Source organism: Melopsittacus undulatus, chromosome 2 (genome assembly GCF_012275295.1).
Source record: "Melopsittacus undulatus isolate bMelUnd1 chromosome 2, bMelUnd1.mat.Z, whole genome shotgun sequence".
Lineage (NCBI taxonomy): Eukaryota > Metazoa > Chordata > Aves > Psittaciformes > Psittaculidae > Melopsittacus > Melopsittacus undulatus.
In genome coordinates, this window is record NC_047528.1 from 110,038,176 (window position 1) to 110,060,197 (window position 22,022).

General features: G+C 37.0%; 1 protein-coding gene across 1 annotated transcript; it reads right to left on the bottom strand.

Moving 5' to 3' along the window:
* Positions 1 to 1,578: 1,578 nt before the first annotated feature.
* On the bottom strand, positions 1,579 to 20,595 carry LOC101869821 (lipase member H-like). Its single transcript, XM_005146699.2, has 10 exons — positions 20,493 to 20,595; positions 16,506 to 16,882; positions 14,850 to 14,958; positions 11,967 to 12,068; positions 10,449 to 10,538; positions 9,188 to 9,355; positions 7,590 to 7,682; positions 6,333 to 6,444; positions 5,809 to 5,982; positions 1,579 to 1,666 (listed from the first exon to the last, which is right to left on the bottom strand). The coding sequence occupies exons 1-10, from the start codon at positions 20,593 to 20,595 to the stop codon at positions 1,579 to 1,581; spliced, it is 1,416 nt and encodes a 471-aa protein (XP_005146756.2).
* Positions 20,596 to 22,022: the final 1,427 nt, after the last annotated feature.

The following is a 22,022-nucleotide window of genomic DNA, read 5'->3' on the forward strand; positions in this document are numbered from 1 at the left end:
TGATGAGATCAAGGGTTGATAAAAACCTGCAGAAAGAAAACAAGCAGAAAACTAGAAGTTTAAAAGACTCAAAAACAAAAAGGGAAGAGAAATAAATCCCACCCCTCCATACACATGTATATAAGCAGACAAAAATGTCTTGTATTGTGTACCTCCTAATGACTCCCTCATAGGAAAGGAACAAAGAACTATATCATAAAATTATAAAGTCAAGTAAGACACCACCAGAGAAAACATATGGCAATGTAATCATTATTTATATAGAATAAGTTATTCATTTTTTTAACAGTCAGTCCATGAGCCAGTCTGTCTGCAGTTCTGTATTATTTTTTTCCTGTATCTAGAGATATAAAAGCATGTGCAATGGTTGGTTCAAAGCTTTGGACATACTGAACAGCATAGTGGAGCTGCCTTTTGTAATGAAAAGGGGAAGCTGTAACTTGCTCTCCTTTCCTTAGGACACTATCTTCCATCTTCCTTCTAACACAGCTGTTGACTTCCAATAAAACTTAAATTTCATAGGTTTTGGACATCCCATTCCATTGACATTCAGACAAAATTTGTTAATAGGTTCAACCAATGACTGATGGCAGCAGCATAAGAAAGAAAGGAAAAAGATAATGTGCATAGGATACATTTACATGAGTAATCCAGGTTAAACACATAAGATTAAAAATACAAGCATCTGTTCTTCAATAAGTGGCATCAGGAAAAGCAATATGGCATTAGAAAACCTTTTTTTCTTTTAACTGGAGGAGGATATCTTTATGTAGGGCTTATTCTTGTTCACATGCCAATAGGTGAAAGCTGTCATCAATCTCAACCTGAGCAGCAGCTATAATTTCAGAAGGCCCAAATGGAAATTTAATGAAAATGCATTTATTTAATCTTTAAGTTCATCTTTGCAGAATGGACTTTAAGAATTACTTTATATCTGAAACCTTGCTGCCCTGTCCATAGCTTTGATACAAAAACATCTGAATGGTTGCAATGATATTCATCTAAGATAAGCATAAAGCTCATATAATTGATTTAAATAGAAAAATTACATATGTGCTCACAGATCTTGTTGTTCCAGCTCTGAGACAGACATTATACAATAAGAAATTGTGAATTCATTTATCCAACCAGCACAACACAACAAAACTGTTGTGTATTAGATCTGTAGATCACATGTACAGTATATTAAATTCACTTTGTAGACAGATAATTATGTCTCCATATAAAAGCCATTACAAATAATAAATAATTAAATATATGTATGAATTGACAAGTAATGTGCAAGGATCATATAGATAATTCATATGTTAGCTTTACTGCTACCAAATAGTAATAAATAGACCACTGCACATTCTCCACCATGATACCTTTGCTTTATTCAAATTTCTCAAATGCATAGATACCTGAACTTTTAAATTCATTTCACCCTTAGGCACTCAAAGCAAGTAATGCATATTACCAGATAGATCCTGAAAATAAATCTAGCTTATCTCATTTCCTTTCTCATTGCAGTCCTTATCCTGAGGAAGAATCAAAATGTCACTGCTGCAAGAGAGATTAGGTTAATCGAAGCTCTCTTCATGTAGCCTTCTCTAGGCAAGGGATAGGTTTGAAGGTCAGTTCAGTGTTCTCCATCAGTACAAAATCATATCTGCACAGCTTCAGCCTACAAAAAGTAGGGGGAAAAAATGAACACAACAGAAGTTAACACTAATATAAAAATATTTCAGTATTTGGATTATTAAATCTCCAGTATTTACCAGTTCTCAGAGACAGTACTCAGGACAAGGAGAAACATCTTCTTGTGTAAGTTTACACCCTATTTTACGTATCTCTGGAGTAGTTTTGCCACAATGAACAACAACCAGGACATTAGCTGTATGGTGCAAAGTGGCATGAGTAAGAAGTATATCACATTAGTCTGAAACATGAAGATGCAATATTTCACCATTAAAGTTATTAATCTGCATTTAAATTAATTCTTCAGAACAATGGTCCAAGAACAGCCCAATTCTTGTTAACACTGGACCTGAATAATTTGAGTTCCCTAGGTATTGATTTTTCTCTGCTTGCATTGCACGGTGGAAAGTAGAACACCACATCATATAACTTAGTTGCAATGACAGCAAGCGTAAGAAAGTTTCATGCAAGAGAATAATTTGCCATCTAAACACCTAGAGAACTCAGAGCTGCATAATACTACATGAGCACATACAGAGGGAGACATACAATCAGAATCTTACTTTATGAGGTCAGCATGGATGCTCTGCTTTTAGGACAGAAGCAGGTCACAGCTCTGCCCTTCATGTCCTACTATAGATAGCGAGAGTTGGTTTGACCAGGCTAATGACTAGAGTACCCTCTGATGGCACATCTAACAGTGTACTAGCTATGATATTTATTATCATCTATATTGCTCTGAACACACAATAAGGTTATAGAACATAATCCTCCTCAGACTGAGATGTAGCATACAGTGAAACAGCTAAAGGACAAAGCCTGAGAAAGAGCATTCTGCCAAACCTTTCTGTTGTTGCCCATTAGTGTGAGATTTCCAATAAGTCTCTACCTGTCTGTATGTGAAAGGACTGTCAGATTTCTATATATGAATTTGAAACTTTGCAATGTCCCTACAAAGCTAAGACTAGATTTTATGACTAAAAAGATCAAGACAAATTCTGGTATTCTGTATAATGCAAAGCACAGAATTTCATCCAGTCCTTTATCCACAATTTGTTTTGATTTTAATTCAATGGTTTACTATTATATTTTTGTACAGGGAGGAAAAAAGACGTAAAAAGCACAGAAACTGCTAGCATTTTAATAGTCCTTGTAAAAGACTGTGAAAGAATTCACAGGGCAAGTTTCCAGCTGTAACAATGTAAGATGATTATATGCATCCACTTCCTGAGTTGACTTTCAATATTTCACATAACAATATGACACTGTATTTTAGCACATTTGCAAGAGTGTTTGCAACACAGCAGCAGAACGTGTTAACATAGCCAGCTCTCCAACAGCAGTCATCACCTGGGAAGGGCTTTATCTAACCACAGGGGACACAGTACTTAGACAAGCCATAATGATGAATACTAGAAATAAAAACATATGTTTTTTGACATGTTCTGTCTCATTTGAAGTGCAATCCATCTAAGCTTGTGATTACTGAGTACCAGGAATGCATTATGGGAGAGTAGTCCTGAGTGAGGAGCAAGTTCTCCAGTTCACTGACAAAGAGCAAAACAAAACAGGTTTTGTTATGTGAGGCTTTTACAGTCCCTTAGCCCATGTGGATTACCTGCCATCTACTAAAAAGCAAGGGCATGCCACACTCATTAGTTCAGTAAAGGTATTAGTAAGGTCTTATTTTTTGTTACTCCTGTTCTTGTTTTCATTAAAGAAACACAGAGGTAGCTGGGCCAAGTATCTTTAAGACCTTCAGTTTCTCCATCAATTGAGTGTTAAGTGACTGACAGGTTCAAAAGCTTTTTGGGACAACTGACATCTGGGCATGTATAAGTTAGGAAAACTTCCTGGCTTTATGAGCGAGCAGAAAGGATTTATCTCAGAGACCAGAAGAATAATCTGAAAATTATATGTACCTTTTAGCATTCTCACATTCACATACCATCTGTGTGAATAATGGACCAGCACAGTAGACAATTGGTTGGTGATATTCCCCAGTCTTCCACTGTCTGCTATTAACACTGATCTGGGGAGCCTGAGATTTCTATTGTCTTTTATCCTTGTACCAGACCCCTGGATTTACCTACTACTTTATTATGTGGATAATTTAAATACTTTTAATGCAGTTTCTAGGTGATTATCTTGTGTTCAAGTAATTGTTGTAATTACATGTAACTGAATAAGGTAAATATAGGTAGTTATAATTACAATGAGCAATTATGTAATTATATGAACCAATAGTGTTGGAACATCTGCATTTAAATTACCTTCACAAGCTGATTCAAAACACTATTTTCCATTGCCATCTAAAAGTATCCAATGTGCTTATATGACTGCCATCTGTTCAGGCTCTGTATGAAAGATTTTAATGGTCCCTACTTTAAAGCAAATCAAATGCATCTTACTTTAAAACTAACAAGACTCATAGTAACAGGAATGGAAACTCAAACCATAAGAGCTGCTGACTGAAGATCTTCTGTATTTGCTAGGTCATTAACTGAAAAAGTCCAGAATGTTGATAGGGTTGTGAGGTGCTGGAATGGGTTGCCCAGAGAGGTTGTGAATGCTCCATCCCTGGCAGTGTTCAAGGCCAGGCTGAATGAAGCCTTGGGTAATATGGTTTAGTGTGAGGTGTCCCTGCCCATGGCAGGGGGGTTGGAACTAGATGATCTTGAGGTCCTTTCCAACCCTAACTATTCTATGATTCTATGATATGTATCTTCTGATTTACCACCATCAGGTTGAGAAAAAAAAATTGCAATATGATTTAGAGCTTTTACCATATCTCATCACCACCTGTTGTTCAGTAAAATCATATCACTTCACCTGATAGCTTGAGACTTATGGTCTTCCATATCTTAATGAGTATTCATTCTGGAGTACTATTTTGGTTACTTAGTGTTCTGTTTCTTCCTAAGTCTGTCCCACTTATCTTGCCCTCTTTTCTAGTAAATACGAAGTAGTAGATTAATTTAACAAGGTTTCATAATGTTTACAAAGGATCATACCCAATTCCTACTAGGCTATTATCATATACCAAATCAGAAAGCCATAAATGTTCTTTCTCAAGTTAACAAAATATACTGGCTTTAAACTTACTCATATGTAGTATTATTCCCACACATTACTTATTTGATAAGCACCACTACTTATCACTGCTGGGCTTTATTTTAAATTCTGACTTTGTTGAATCTGCCATTCATAAGAAGCAAACAGATGTAATGATTCTAATATAACATACTCTTGCTACTCCTGGATATTTCCTACCTGTTCCATCTAATACATTATTTTCACAAGATGCAAACATTAAATGTAATTTGTAGTGCTATGGTACATCTGAAGATTGAAAATAATGAACATAGGATCATAGGATAGTTAGGGTTGGAAAGGACCTTAAGAACATTTAGTTCCAGCCCCCTGCATTGGCAGGGACACCTCTCACTAAACCATATCACCCAAGGCTCTGTCCAGCCTGACCTTGAACACTGCCAGGGATGGAGCATTCACAACTTCCCTGGGCAACCCATTCCAGTGCCAACATATGGCAATACTGCTGAAATATTTAAAACCAGATATAATTAATAAAATCTTATTAATTATACAGTTATGAAAAAAAAGGCAGATTATTTCATTTTTAGTGTAGGCAAGCACACGTTCTGGTCTTCAAAGGTCTTTATCTTCAGCAACCAGATCAAAAACCTATTCCAGTAACACAAGTAGCCGAAGTGCTCCATTTCATGTGTGGAAAGGTGTGTACCAACACATGACTAGGGTAAAAAAAGTTCCTAATAAAATTTATCTTCTGGAAGAGATCTTAACTGGGCAGGTGTATGTCAGGCTGGTCTACACAAGTGGTCCTTATAACACAGTGTGACCAGACAGCAGCAGCAGCCTCCTGTAACAAGCAGCATGCATGACATCTACATGTACAAGGGTGCTGTGCGCTAAATGTTAATAAGCAGCTCTTCCACATGATAAATTTGATCCTAATAGGATGAGAAGGATATTCATGCATCTAGGAATACATGATTTAAAAAGTCAATAAAGGGAAATACACATTTCTGAGGAAGCATCCTGAGCAGTTCAGTTGATACACAAATTGCATATGTGACAAACACTTACCTTTCTGGATTATTGAGAGACTTCAGCCTCATCTGGAGAACCCTAAGCTTGTGTTTTGGTCCTATTACAGTCTTTGTAGAAAAGGTCAAGGACATTTTTGATATTTTGTCAAGGTCTTGGTAAAATCCAGTTAGTATTTTGACTCTTCTATATTGCTGAAATGTTGAAGCTTCACTAAAGAAAAATGATATTTTGAGTTAGGGGTGTGTTAGATGAATAATATTCATTGTTAGTAAGAATTTATTAAGTTCAAAAATCTGGTGAGATGTAATGACTTTGAGCATTCAGAACAAGGACATCTAGAACTGGATTCAAATCAGCACCATACAAGGACCTGTGGTAATTCATGCCTATTTCAGTGTGAGGACCATTGCCTCTGACAGTAAGCTATATCCAGAACGGAGCTGTGGAAAAGTCTTAACAATCTCATGATACTTTTTGACTTGCATCTTAACAAGTTAAAGGTTTAGGAAACGTAGTCCTATAAAGTGATTTTAAAGATTCAGAGACAAAGCACAACATACCTATTCATCTCTGATTCTACTGTGTTTCCAGCATAGTCAGTTAATTTAACTTTAATGAAACCTCTTCTAATGTTTTTATTCCAGGTAGTAATATCCAGTAAGTAGTTATACACTGTAAAAAGAAATAGGAAATAATAAGATTCAAGGCATGACTTTAACAGGATACAGTTGTTATTATCACCCTGTTAAAAGTATACATTAGTTGATGATAGGAATAGCGACTCTTTACTGCAAAGCATATTTTGCTGCTAGAAGTATGAATAAGGAGACAGACCTAGAGGCCTATACAGCATTGAGAGTATGTAGGGGCAAAGTCCAAGCAGACAGGAGCAGGGAAAAACAGTGGTAGCAGGGTTGGGTTGAGCTGAAAGAGCACTGGTAATAGGAGTTGATTTATATAAAATCCATCACATCTTTGTTAGCCTCTCCTTGGCCCTTTGGAAGAAACAGTGATGTAAGTAAGCGTGATCATCACTATAAAAAGAGATATTCAGTCCCTGGTCACAAAACTTGCCAAGATAATGGAAAAATCTAAGGCAAAAACCTCATTTCACTTGAATTCTCCATAAGCCTATCTCCATACCCCATATCAAAGAACCTTAAACACAGCCAATTAGAAAAGTGTGCTAACATTTGCCTGTGATAGTAGAGTCTGCTAATAAAATAAATTGAATGAAAATCTAAACAGGACCTCTACATGGATATTTAGATACCTAAACTGATGCGGCTAAAGCCCATGCCATGAGAATTCATTCCCATAGAGTATAACCCTGAAGTTGAGTTTTCTCTCCACTGTTCTACTTCGAGGAAGAAACGGACTTTCAAAAGTTGGACTAGCTTTAGTTGGCTGTGTGATGCTCTCCTTCTGGGGTGGAACATAGAGGTGTCTCTTTGTTGTCCCTCACCCAGGGCAATCTCCCATTTTTTTCCCTCTGAAAATGGCAGCAATGATCCAGTCTAAGCAGGTTCTCTCAGCCCAGCTTTTTCCCTGTCACTTGATTCTCATTTTCTGGCTTCCTTCTTCCTCTTGGCAGTCCATCCCATTGCTTTTAATGTTTTCATTATTACTTACTCTTCTGCCACAATCATTCTTCTTCCTCCAGTCTGCAAACTGACACTTAGCTCATGGTTTATTACACCATTTTACACACCAGCTAACAATAACTTTCTACTCTTAACATGCTTTCACTCTAGATCAGCTAACAAATAACAGCCATTTTCATAAAGAGGTCATTATGCATGTATTCAGTCACTCACTGCAGAATGGGTCTTGGTCCGTGGTATCAAAATAAGCTTTCGTTGGTGAACTGTTTGGGATTAACATTTTTTTCCATCTATCAGCATAATAACCTAAAATCCAAAGTTTAAATATTTAATTTCAGACATTCAGCAAAATAATGATACACACATGATTGTACAAAAGAATCTCACTCAAAGTGACAGATTTGTCTTTCATTTTCTTAAATATTCTCTGACAAAGTAAATTGAATTAGAAAACACAGGAATCCCCAGAGTATAATAGTATTTGGTATGCAAGAATTTCATTCTTCTGATATTTTAGTATCACTAAAATTGTCATAATATAACAGTTGGAATCTATTTAGTCTAGAGTACGAACTCAAAAAATAGTGCTTGTAAACTCCAGCAGAGGTAATGGAAATAAACTCCCCAAAGTACCCCACATATTTGCAGAGAACAGCTAGAGAATAATTTCACATTAGGTAAAATTTCTTCCTTTCTTTTTTGAATCATGAAAGTAAACATTTTTAAACCCTTTAGTCTATAATTGTGATTATTCTTTAATAAGATGTTAGGTAGTCTGTAAGGCTCCTTACCTTATGATGTAGAAAGAACTTTAAGGTTATACAATTCTATACTTATTTTCTTCGGGGCTTGATAACAGTCCTTGTTTCTAAAATGGCTGATCTTATTCTCTCCTTCTTAATTTCATTACCTAGACTGAACAATGAGAGCTAGTTCCAGGCTGCAGAGCTACCACTGCAAGGCAGCAAGCAGGAAAGCTTGCAGTAGGACTAAAAAATAGGTGACACCTGAGTGTTCAAATATATCTCCCTCTGTAGTTTGGGCATTCATTGCAAGTGCATCAGGCATGGCTAATAACCATGCTAGGGTAGTCCTGGAATCTTTCTGTCCTACTATAAGGTCCCATTACAGTTGTGTTTTATTATAAAATAGCATACAGGTCTGTCTGTCTATACTTTTTCTTCAGACCTGATCTAACTAGTATAAGCATATATCCTAATAAAAAGATGTAAAAAACCACAAGTTATGTATTTAAGGTTAACTTCTTACTTTAAAATTAATTCATAAGAAAACCCTGCCAAATACGAAATGCTCACACTGTTGTAGCTCTCTTCAAACTGTCCCCAGATCCTCTCTAAAAGCAATAAAATCCCAAAAGGCTAAAACCCCCTCCAAATAAAAGCTTGATTCCAAAAGAAGAGCCAGAGAAACCATGAAGGCTGTATAAACATTATTACTCTTCAATAAAGGTGCTCTAGGGATGGTAACACACTGTGAAAGCCTGTAAAAGTGATAAACTAGGAAGCAGCAGTTTCTCTGTAGAAAGGAAATACATTGTGAACCCACTTCAGGCTAGAAAGTATAATGATCCAGATTAGGAACACTCAGGACCTGTGTCTAGCAGAGATAACTATAAAGCAGACAAAGTCATAAACTTTAAACTACTTTAAATAGTATGCAGCTTTGCATGTGATCAGTCTCTATGGATCCCCTAACATGATACTACAGATCTCTGGAGTGGCCCCAGAAAGAACTAGGTTGTATTTCCTGGAAACTCTCACCCAACCTAGAGTGGATTTCACAACACTTACCCAGTACTGGACAGGACATTGGGTGGAAAGCTTCACAATCGACACATTTTCCTCTCTTGTAATCAAAGTAAGAGTCACAAGGATATGTTATTATGTCACATCTTCTTTTCAAAGATGATAAGAAGAGAAAGACGGATCTTTGATGGTCACACTTAAAATACTGAAGTCCTTCAGGAAAGAAAAAAATTAAATACTCAGTGAATATATAATAATTTTATGTTCATGAAATAAAAGGTTTTATCAAAGTAATCCCATTTACCTGAGTCATTCCTAGCTAGCCCTGCTAGTTAGTTGCCCACCAATTGGATGCTCACACACACACAAGAAAAAATTGAAGACTATTTTGAATATTACATATTGAATATTACATAAAGGTTTTATATTTAAGAAATAGTCCCCCAAATCATATCAGATTTGCAGATTTTTTTAATAAAACATAAGTGAGTTAAAATTTGCCTCATTGCAGGCTGTTCTGGGGGGTAATAAATTCCTTCCTCTCCTAGCAGAACATACTATGAGGACTGTACAGACGAAGATGATCCTGAGTCTTAAGGAATTCTCCCAGACTCACAGACATACAAGTGGAAGCCCTAAGCTTTTGCAGCAGCTTTCTGTTCTGCTATAAGGTCCCATTACAGTTGTGTTTTATTATGTAAATGAGTGGTGCGGCAATAGAAATATAGACAAACTTAAACATATGCAAAAAGAGTAAAAAAGCCAACAACAGGCAGCAGCTTGCTTAAGATTTTGGGGGCTGAAAAAACCCAAAATTCTGCAGTAAAAGATCATGTCATAAAACTGTTTTCATCCTAGAGCTTGCAGGACCTGTCAAATCCTAGTTCATCACTGCCAATGAGGAGGAATCTAAGACACAGCAAAGACTTGAAAGCCTTGCCTTCCATGTCATATGCAAGTGATCCTGTACAAACCACTTGGACACAAGCATCTTCCCCCATGCCTAGTCATATATAAACATAGAATAATAATGATCACTATATGCTAGTTGTATATATATAATAATATAATTCTATACTGCCAATAATAATGATATGGTGGAATATGTATGCTCATAGGAAAATACAAAAAAAAAAGTCAAATGTATTTGTTATTTCTCAACTGCTGAGCAAGGGTGGAAAAGAAAGAATCCAATGGCCTCAGCTCCCATATTAATGAATACGTGCAGTGTCCATTGAATTCAGTTTAACTTCTTTTGATTTGATCTCAAAATCTTTCCTTATTAATTGAATACATTTGTATTTACCGCTGAATAGTGTTTTTGGACAACCAGGCTGATCCGTTCCTCCATTTGGATAGAAATCAATGGTTCCTAAAGGTTTCTTGAAACCTAGTGCTAAAGTAAAACCATCAGGAATCAAAATCATAAACAGAATTATCCAGTCAATTATTTATCATTACATTCCTTACAAAATAACATGGCGGTCTTAAAGGAAAGTTTTGCAGTTATACCATTCTTTTGTTCTATAAATGGAAGCCACATTAGGAGTTAAAATCATTAACCCCATAAAAATGTTTTTTTTTCTTTTTAAGAAACTTATACACATGTGAAATGCTGTACACAAATGTATAATAATTTGTGTTAAGATTTCTACTGCCACAAAAGGAAAAGGAAAAAACAGAAGCAACCATTCAGTGTTGTATCAGACATTATTTGCACAAAGGAAATGATGGAATTCATGTTCTCTCCAGCAAACAAAATTCTTTCCCAATGTAATTTTTGTCACAGTAAGGTCTTCCATTTTTTTGCATACATTGGATTCTGAGCTACACTAATATAAGCAATATATCAAAGCAGAAAAATCTGTATCTACTCCATAAAAGATGATGAGCAGCTTCAGCTCAATCTTACGTCTTCCTTTGTACCACTACTTATCTTTAATCACATAATATGAACATTAAAAACCCAGGTTTTTGAATGATTCATATACAAATTTGTATAGTAAAAAGCTTAACTTTCAACGTTATAAAAGAAACTGGTGTGAAACTACAGAAATACTGCTATGAGTGGTAGATGTGAAAGGTTTACTTATAACTCTGAGGAAAACATTAAACCAGATTATAGCATGGATGAGCATTTATAACATTCTTTGGTTTAACCTTACAATAATGTGTTTTACAACTTTAAGCACTGGATCTGTAGTGTACTAACATGATACAACTGAGATGGGGCGCCTCAGAAAGGACTAATTCAGTGATAATGGCATGCAAACAACTGCTATGTTCATACACACTAGCACAGCAAAAGAATGTTAATACTGAACTATTTTGGAAGTGGAAGTATCATAAATCAATGCAATAGGCATGTTTTACTCAATGTGTGGGCTTGTTCTTTTCATATTCAGAAGGAATATACTATAACAAACAAGACATAAATGACTGGCATTATCATTACTATATCATTACATTAAATAGACTCATGACTATCTGGTTATCTACATATGCTTTCAGTTAGCTGTTGGACATGAAAGTTATTTCAGTATTTTCAGGTTCAGCCATGAAGCTTCACTTACTCAATAACCAGCTACTTATATGAGAACTGAACAAAACAGCTCATCACTGCTTAAGTTACTAACAAAGCTGAATTATTTCTTTTGATGAATAGGCATAATAACATACAGTATGATTTCAAAATTATAGACATTTTTAGAAAGCAACAGCACAGCAATCTACATGATAACACAAAATATGTTATTGAATTTCTCTTTTGCTTTCCTGCCTTTCCTCCAGTTCTGATAGGAAAGCTATTACCATTAGTCATTACCATCAGTATCTGAATGTATTACATCAACAAACTGTGCATCAGTTCGGTCCAGTCTCCCTTCTGGTGGTTCTTGAGTGAACAAAGGGCCTGCTGGATCAAGACCTAAATGAAAATAACACTAGCATTACAAATCCTGGGGTCTGGTTCTACAGATATATACAAGACCAATGTATATGATTCTATTTAAGCACTATTCCTCAATGACTCTTCATATTCCTGGGATAATAATAAAAATAAAACCCAGTACAGTACTTCAAGTTTCTATTATTCAACTTGCTAAGCAAAGGGAGGGTTCCTACCAGACTGATCAACCCACCTCTTTGAGTTTCCCTCTCTCCATAATTCGTTGTGCTTATCTCCCACTTCCCCAGATTAAGATGAGCCAATAGCATTAGGGATCAAATCCCAAGATATATAAACACTGCGGATTCTCATTCATTTTAGGGATAGGGAATTATAGTTGTGCAGTCCTGAAGCCTGGTAGATTTTGAGATGGTAATTTCTGTCCTTCGCTGAAAAGTGAAATTGTTAGCAGAGGTTTGCTCTGCTCCTATTTTCTTGACAACAAAAGCACAGACAAAATGAGGAAAAGAAAAAGCAGCAAACATGGAAAATGAAACTGTTGAAGGCAAAACATATTCCTACACTTTGATGACTCCTAAATACATTCTCACTGACTACAGGACAAGGACATTGTATGACCTTAGATTATCTAAATTTATATCATGATTTAACTGCCAGATGTGTTTAAGAACTAGTCTAGGAAGGTTCTCTCTCAAGATCAAGATAAACAAGTCCCAAACCACCACAGAGGATCATGGAATGCCAGGAATTTGCATTCATAGTACCCCAGGTGACAAAAGTAATTGGTTTAGTCCACTAATTAGTTTTATACTTTCAAAACCTCCAAACAGTGAGGAGAAAAATAACTTTTTCTTGTATTTTTTTTAATCCCATTTTTCCAACATTTCCAATAGTTTGGGACACCAGCTCAACTTGTTTGAAAGAGAAAGTATCAAAACAGTCTCATAAGAGGTTATAATCCTTGTGTGTTCATACTATTCAATCTTTGCCTTTATTTATCCACATCTGGAATTATAAGAAGGCAGTTGAAATATCTCATATAATTCCATTTACCAGTGAGCATGTGAGTTCAGGAATTACATGGATCTACTTATTGTGCAGAGAAGACACAGACCTGCTAGCCTAGCACTGTAGTCAAGTCTGCCCTCAACCAGTGATGGAAACAAGCTCTAGGGAATTGTGTAAAGCATAACTGAGTACTCTTAACCAATGGAATACAGCTGGAGCCTGTCACACTCTTAGAAAATTCCCTAACTTTCAGATTACTGCACAAAGAGGTGTGGAGTCTCTAATGCCCTTTGTTAAGGCTTGCTTCTGGCTCTTCTTACGTTTTGAAACAAATTAAAGTACTCTGAAGAGAGGGTTTGGAGATATAAATCTCAAGGAGAGGTAACTTCTTCCTTTCAGCCTGAAAACAGCTGCTCTCTTAAATCCTAAATACTATCAGGCTTCAACACTCTCTTCTCCCCTTAGCATCCTTTTTGAGAGTTAGCTTAGTCAGTTTCCCTCTCAACGCACTAGCTGCAGTGAGTTCTGCTCTTTCACTGCAAGAAGTATCTGGAGCCTCAAGTGCCCTCGAGTCAGTACTATGGTTTCTGCCCTAGGAATCAGCACCTAAAACTTAAGCATAAACTTTGTGTAGTCCCAAAAGATGTACCCACATTGAGGGTATTCCAGTGTTCACTCTGTGCATCTGTGCTGGTTCTGGCTGGAGTAAAGTTCATTTCCTCCATAGTAGCTAATATGAGGCTGTGTTTTGGATTGTGCTGAGAACAGTGTTGATAACACTGGGATGTTTTAGTTACTGCTGAGCAGTGTTTGCACAGAGCCAAGCCCTTTTCTGCTCCTCACTCCACCAGCAAGTAGCCTGGGGGTGCACAAGAAGTTAGGATGGGATTCAGCCAGGAGAGCTGACCTCAACTGACTAAAGGGATATTCCAGACTGTATGGTGTCATGCTTAGCATACAGAACTGGGGGAAGAAGGAGAAAGCAGGGGGACTTTTGGAGTGATGGCATTTGCCTTAGCAAGTCACTGTTATGCATGATGGAGCCCTGCTGTCCTGGAGATGGCTGAACACATGCCTGCCATGGGAAGTGGTGAATGAACTCCTTGTTTTTCTTTGCTTGCACACACATCTTTTGCTTTACCTATTAAACTGTTTTTATCATAACCCATGTGTTTTCTCACTTTTTCTCTTCTGGTTCTTTTTCCTGTCCCAGTGTGGGGGGAATGAGTGAGTAGCTGGCTGGGGTTTGGCTGCTGGCTGGAGTTAAATGACAGCAGCGCCAATCCTGCAGATGGCAATGCTGATCATGCAACAAGTATGAGGTAATATTTGTAGCGTCCATTCACAGGTTTCACACCTCATCTAGGCTCCCCATACAAGATAGCTCAATGTACTAAAGCCTACACTATGTTCAGATACTTCAAACCGAAACTAAGTCCTTGCGCCTGATTTCTGTAGTCTGACCAAGAGCTTTTGAACTTCCTTTCAGAGGGACCTGACTTACTCTGTCAACTAGACATATCATTTAACTTAACTGGTATTTGGATGTAGCACTCAATTTTCATTTGAGAGACTAGAGGTAAACAGGCTGTAAAATTTCAGCTGCAATTTATGTTCTGAAGGCAGACTTCCTCAATTTTCTGAACTTGTTTCATGAATACATTTTTCCTCACATATATAAATAAATAGTTCTCGTTTGTTGATATTTCAGCACTAGCATCTATGTGATTTGCAGCCACAACAATGATATACCGCACGTTAGAATACATATATCAGGATTAAAAGCCTTACCTGTAATCCTGCCAAGCTTGCCATTATACTTCTGGCCAACAAAACCAGCTATATGAGCCCCAAGACTAACTCCAATCATATACATAGAGTAAAGAGAAGCTCCATCCACCTATTAGGGGAAGAAAGAAATCAATCACCAAACAAAGCCATAACCACACAAAGTGAAGTGAGCAGACATCAGCAGACTGATTTAGTTTTCAGTTTCTGTCAGTACTCGAAGTTATTTTTCTAACTTTAGAAACAAATGAGAATGACAAAGTTCTTGTCAATTTGCCATTCTGTATTAGTTAAATACCTTAACAATTATTAAATTCTTTGACTAGAAACGTGTAAAAAGGAAGCTTGAGTCTCATTTCTTCCAAAATATCACCCTAGTTAGAAGGGGAGCAGGGAAGGGAAGGGGAAGACATTTACCAGATAAGAGAAAGGTGAACCAAAACTATGAACTAGGAAAACAAGTAATAAACTATCTTCCTCTGTCTTATCCTCCCAATGAAATAGATAAACCCATAATACCATCAACAAAGACTTATAGCACAGAACTGCAGAATAATGGTGTGAAATGCACACCTGCAGGAATGCCTTAGGATGCCCATTCCACAAAGCAGGCAAAAACACAAAACAGAACAAAACCAAAACTACTGAAGAACTCTGAAACACTGTCAGCAGACCTGTTGGAATCTCTGCAGAGTGATGGGATGTTATATGGGTTCTGGTACATTAATGTGTCTCAGAATGAATTAACAAAGGCCTCACGACAGCTTACAGGTATGCAAGTGACAGCTGTGGGACACAATATACCCCACTACCACCACTTTGATAACTTGCACAACTGCTAAATATACTTTTTCAACTTACCCTGGGTTGGAGACTATTCTTATAGTCCTATTTTATTTTTCTATTCTTTAACAATAAGTTTACGTGTTATAGCTTGTTAGTACTATACCTAGTCCCAGAGAACAGATTCTGATAGGTTTTCCCTTCTTTCACCTCAGCCTTTCTCAAAACTGTTTTTTTTAACTCAGACTCCTCATGGATGTTTTCTTACTACACAGCATTCAAAATTTCTGAGAATGGCTGTGAAAAGAAGTAGTGAGAACAGAAGAAAAACCAAGTGATAAATCTAACAATGACATAAATGAGTTTTGTTCACTTGATTAAGCAATGAATCCAAAGCCCAGTTAAGACCACCAGCATCAACAATTGTTTCTGCAACTCCCTTTAGAATACAAAGTTTATACCATTTGAGAACAAATATTTATATCCGTCAGTGATTTCTTTCTCATTTAAAATCTTTAATTGTAGTAGTTTAATAGTAAAAAAAAGTGCAATGCTTTTGTGAAATTTTAATGCTGCATACTATGTGGACATCTCTCACTTCACCTCCTCACTGGTGCATTCACTCTTTCCAGAAGACCTAAAACTTCCAGCTTGAGTAAAGAAATCAGAGGCATTCTTCAGTGAAAAGGAAATAAGAACTCAGCTGAAATTTAAGATATGCAGTAATAACTGCATGCAAACTCAGTGAATACTTTGGTAAAGAAATGTCATTTGATATTGCTCACTGGGCTTCTTTTTAGAGATATTTAAATATCCATTCCCAACCAAAGTCTGCTATTTAAAGTTATTCAGAGGAGATGCAAACCTCTGCCTTACCAGCATCTGGTCAACATAGTTCTTCAGTATTTCTGCAACTTTTCTGCAGTTGGCAACAGCAGATACGTAGTTCACAGTTGTAGCACCACGATTCCAATCAACTATAATAAGATTAATATCCTCTGAAGACAGTAAAAGCTCCTTCATATCACCTAGCCATGCTGGTGGAGATCCTGTTGGTCTGAAGCCATGAATAACAAAGACAGTTTTCTTGGAGGTATTAAGGTACTCAGATGCAGCAACATTGTGTTCAATGAGCCTCTCAGAACAATTTGGGTTTTCCCTTGTGTACAGCAGTAACTGGACATGGAGTTCTGTTCCAGATAGAGCATTGCCTATATTAAGATCTGTGAATTCAGGACATATTTTCTCATCATCTGAAAAAGATGAAAATGTTGGACAGTCATTTGATGAATTAGACCACCTGAAATAGCATCTGAAATACCACATCTTCACTTTTAATTCCACTTTTTTCCACTAAAAGTGAAGAGCTTCCTTTTTCTTCACTTCCTTTTTCTTCACTCTAGACTTTGGAATATGATGCCAGAATGTGCACTGAACAGCACGCAGTTTAACCACTGACTCTGCAAATACCACTATGCTTCTCTGAACCCTTCTAACACAAAATCAACCTTTTTAATTGCTCCTGAACAGTATTCTCTCTATAATTAATATGAACTAATAGTGTTGATAAGATCCTTTGCTTAAAACCACCAAATTTAGGTTCTCAGAACTTTTTCACAAGTGGCGTGCATTGTTTAGACAGGAAAACTGTTGTGGTTGTTTCTTCTTCTTTCGGCCAGGGTAGCAAAGTTGCCAATCTTTAGCCTCATTGATCTAGCAGTAAGAAACAGTTGCCTGACAGTATAGGGATGACCCAGACCCCTTTCCTAATTTTGGATCATTTTAAGGACACTATTGCCAAGAAGCAAAGAAAGAAGATGAAAAAATAGTACCTTGTTCTGAGTTTGAATAAGTAAGAATCTGTACATACTGGCACAAGAAAATTGTGGTATTTGACATTACTGTGATGGTGATGAGGCACTGGAACGGGTTGCCCAAAGGCATGGTAAATGCTCCATCCCTGGCAGTGTTCAAGGCCAGGTTGGACAGAGCCTTGGGTGACATGGTTTAGTGTGAGGGGTCGCTGCCCATGGCAGGGGGTTGGAACTGGATGATCTTAAGGTCCTTTCCAACCTTAACTATTCTATGATTCTATGATTTCTGTACTCGAGTGGCTATGGTATACAAAGTTAAGCTACAGACCAGTCAGGATCAACAAGAGGAAGGTGTTTTTCAAAAGAGCCTAAAAAGACTACTTATCAAGATCAAAAGTTAACCCTTTAAAAAGTAGCCTTTGGCTGCTGAGGTCACATTGTGTAGATAAGCCATTTCAGGATTCTAGGCGTGATGCTGAAGCCTGTCACAGCTCTTCTGCATCGCCCACTCACCTTCACTATGGTGTCAGCTGGTTTATGTCCAAAGAAATATAGTCCCATCTCTTGACTTCTTGGCTACACTACTTTGCACAAGGCTTTTGTCTGATATGTTATGACACCTTCCTCAGTCCTTCTGTCATTAATAACTTTGTAAAACAAGTCAACTTCTAGAAAGCAAAAGTAGAAATAGTACCTACTCAGTTCCTAAAAAAAATAGTTTTAAAATAAACTTAATTCTTCAGAATTTTTGAGGTCAAGGGGAGGCAGATGTAGCTCTTCTCCTTTTCCCAACAAGCAACAAGCAGGGAGAACTGAAGCCACATTTGCACATCTGAAACAGCCAGCAAGCCCTCACCAGTTGATAAAGCTGTGAAAGGCAAGCTGGGTGTGTGTGTGTGTGTGTGTGTGTGTGTATTACAAGGCATCTGAAAAATGTATTTGATACCATAAAGCAAATCTAATCAAAGCTATACAAAACAAAACAATGTGAATTGCAGCACCTAATATGCAGTAAAGACACTAGAAACACTAGTTCACCCAGGGAACTAATGACCTCATATATGGCCAAACCATATATGTCGAATGACTCGACCAGTTACCTCTGGTCTGGACATCACAAAAAATAATGGATATTGGCAACCAGAGCAGGGTTGAAGCCACAGAGTCTTAGAAATAGCCTGAAATGTTCTGTCTCAAGTGGATAAAAGTTTCATGCCTTATTTTCATCACAATAGCTAAAATTATTACATGTGAGAAAAGTTAGACTTAATTATATTTCAATATAAATATCACTGTCCTCTTCATTTAGACACTGAATAATTTAAGTGAATTTGACTGAGATTACTGTGAAGGTTATTAACTGACTAATGATACAGGAAGGAAACTCATTTCATTGATCAGACTTATTATAGAATCACAGAATGGTTTGGGTTGGAAAGGACCTTAAAGCTCTTCCAGTTCCAACCCCCTGCCATGGGCAAGGACATCTTCCATTAGACCAGGTTGCTCCAAGTCCCATCCAGCCTGGCCTTGAACACTGCCAGGGATGGAGCAGCCACAGCTTCTCTGGGCACCCTGTGCCAGCCCCTCAGCACCCTCACAGGGAAGAACTTCTGCCTAAGAACTCATCTCAATCTATCCTCTTTTGGTTTAAATGCAAGCAGAAGTTCTGAAACGGAAAGCTGATCAGCTGCAGCTGCCTTGAGTTTAACAAAAATAATAAAGAACCTGGCAAAATATCACACATATGACATGATACTGAGGTATTAATAGAATGTATCACCTTTAATTTCTAGTTTTTGTATAATGATATACAATGATAAAGCTAGAATACAAATTCTATTACACAAATGTAGTATACATAGCTGAAATAAAAACCAGCTACCTGATAGATAATCTTAAGATCCTTTCCAACCCTAACTATTCTATGATTCTATGATGACATTCTTGCTATTCAGATTCAAAGCTACAACATGAAACTCATTTTTGCCTAATATTCTTCTTAAATCCAAGTTTAAGCACTGATCCATACAATTCAGTCCTACATCTCTAACATACAAAAGAGTCATACTAAGATAATGTTGAACATATCCATTTAAATGTTTTGAATTCTTATCATTTGTTTGGTAGAAGTAAGTATTCTTCTAAAGGCAGTGCAATGACAGTGACACAAAACAGTGTTGTCCATGGAACTGAGAAATCTATTACAAGGAAATAATTTAACTGACAAAACCTATTTACCAGCTGGCAAACATCAAAGGGAAACAACTCAGTTACTTATGACTGTGAAATGACAGCGGTTATTCTGTGAAAGTAAATAGACAAACAAAGAAAAGATGATGTCTTTACTGTGGAATTAGGTAAGTACTGTAAACAGATTTCTAGACTTAATACCTTGCATAGTTTAGTAAGGATTCATTAAGGGGAGGTTTTTCAAACTCCTGTTTCTGATTGATTACTGGAAGGAATATCCCAACTGTCCTTTGTGCACACTTGTGGGAGTACTCACATACACTTTTCTGTACAGTCAGAACATATAGACAGGCATTGGGCTGTCACATGTTCGGTTTAAGTCAGTTTATATGCAATTTTAACTTTCCTGTATATGTTTGTTATAAGTATCTTCCGTGGTTGAAAAGGGAAAAATCTTAAGTGCACACTGACTTCCTGGTAACTAAATTTTACTATTTAAAGCATAAGACATAGCTTGAATACCTATCAAATCAGCAGTAAACAATAAGCTTATGCTATGATGTTAAACTATTTCACAATTACCTCTTTACTTTGTACAAAGTGCACATACCTGAGTGTGTCTGGGTACAAAGTACAGCCAGAGATAAAGTATCAGGCTTCGTTCTATTTATTTTAAAATGAAAACCTACATCTCCGTTTCAAAGTGATCAAATGCTCTTTACTAATTGTCTGCTCCATGAGACAGAATTCACAACATATAAATATTTTGCCCAACTTAAATGAAGGAATACTCCTTTTTTTAATGCTTGAATAAAAACAAAGAATACATCACAAAGAATAATGTAATGGTTCTTACCTGATTTCACCCAGGATATCAAATAGATGAAGAAACACAACTTCAACACGTGGAAACGGAGAAAAGTGATAGGTAAAATCCACAGACAAGTGACAAATTGCATGTTTCCTCATAGCATGCTGGATTTCTAACCTAACTGAATGCCACTAATGAAGTAAGTGACACGCAGAGTAGGAAGAAACAAAGCTGTATACAAGCTTCTGCAATTCATGACTCCTCCTATGGAAAGACTTCAGTAAATAGGGTGGTTTCTGCTCTTTAAGGGTTGGAACTGGTTTTTAATCTGTTTCCCTCTCTGCCTATCAGTAGATTTACACGTAAGCAACTACGTTACGTACTACTGATAACACTGCTACACACTGGAATTCAGGAAGCAGAATAACTAGAGGTACATTACCTTAGAGACCTACCGTGTGTCTTCTTTTAAGCGTCACTCAATTGCAACTACAGGCACTAAGATGGGCAAAAGAAACTCGGAACAAAAAGTCATTCTGGTGACAGGATTTTTCTGTAAGAACTTGAAAATAATTATGAGAAGTGTATCTCCATGGATTATTCTTGCACAAAGTGATCTTCTGAGCTTTTTCCAAGGTGTCATTCCCTAGGCTAAATCCAGAGGTCTGTGGCATCCTTATATGGGAGAGAGATGCAGTTTAGAGTCCCACAAACCTCAGTCAAATTCTGACTCGCTGGTTGTTTTGGGTATGTCACTTCATTCATTCCCTCCATGTTCCCAACTACAAAATTGATGAAAAAACATTGATTTTTGTGAAACTCATTTATTTACAAACCAGTTCAATGGGTAAATACAAGAGGAAAAACTTCAGTTTCTTGGAGTTCATAATGAAGCAAAGAGGCAGATAAACTCTGCATTATTCAAGTGGATGCCCAGTTTGCCTATGTCTGGCCCCCAATTATTTCCACTGCAGGAGTAAGAAATACAAACCTTAACCACTCAAATGTGAAGTAAACACATGCCAGAAATGGTTTTTGCAGTGTATCCTTCCCACTGCTTCTAAGCATAAGGTCTAGGAGTCCCTCTTTTCCTACCACAACAGTTGGTGCTGTGTGTTTCATTACTTTTAAATGGTTGGTCTCTTCGGCTGGCTTTATGACTCTGAAAGGTTCAACAAGGCTGTGCTACACAAGCTTTTGCAGCAGATGGGAGGTCTCTTCAAAGGCTTTTCCCCTTTCAGTGTAGCTACAAGAAGAAGATGCAGTACATCTACTCATATGAAAATCAACTCAGTTTACTTAATCAGTGAGCTTTTATTATGTTTTTGCTTCCATTTGTCAAATTTGTCACCCTGTTCTGACTACAGCTCACTAAGGCAGCTCTTGCTATTCCTTTACATTCCCTCTTCATCTCAAATCTTTGAACTTTGTCCAACTGTTAGAAAAGCACAGCCTTTGTTACATAGAATAAGTAATGGTATAAGTCAATTTGACTCCCTCCTTCACACTTTTCAGTACAAATTATTGTTACAAGAAAAATTAAGTGCACTCAAGCAACCACCATTTAGGCAGTAG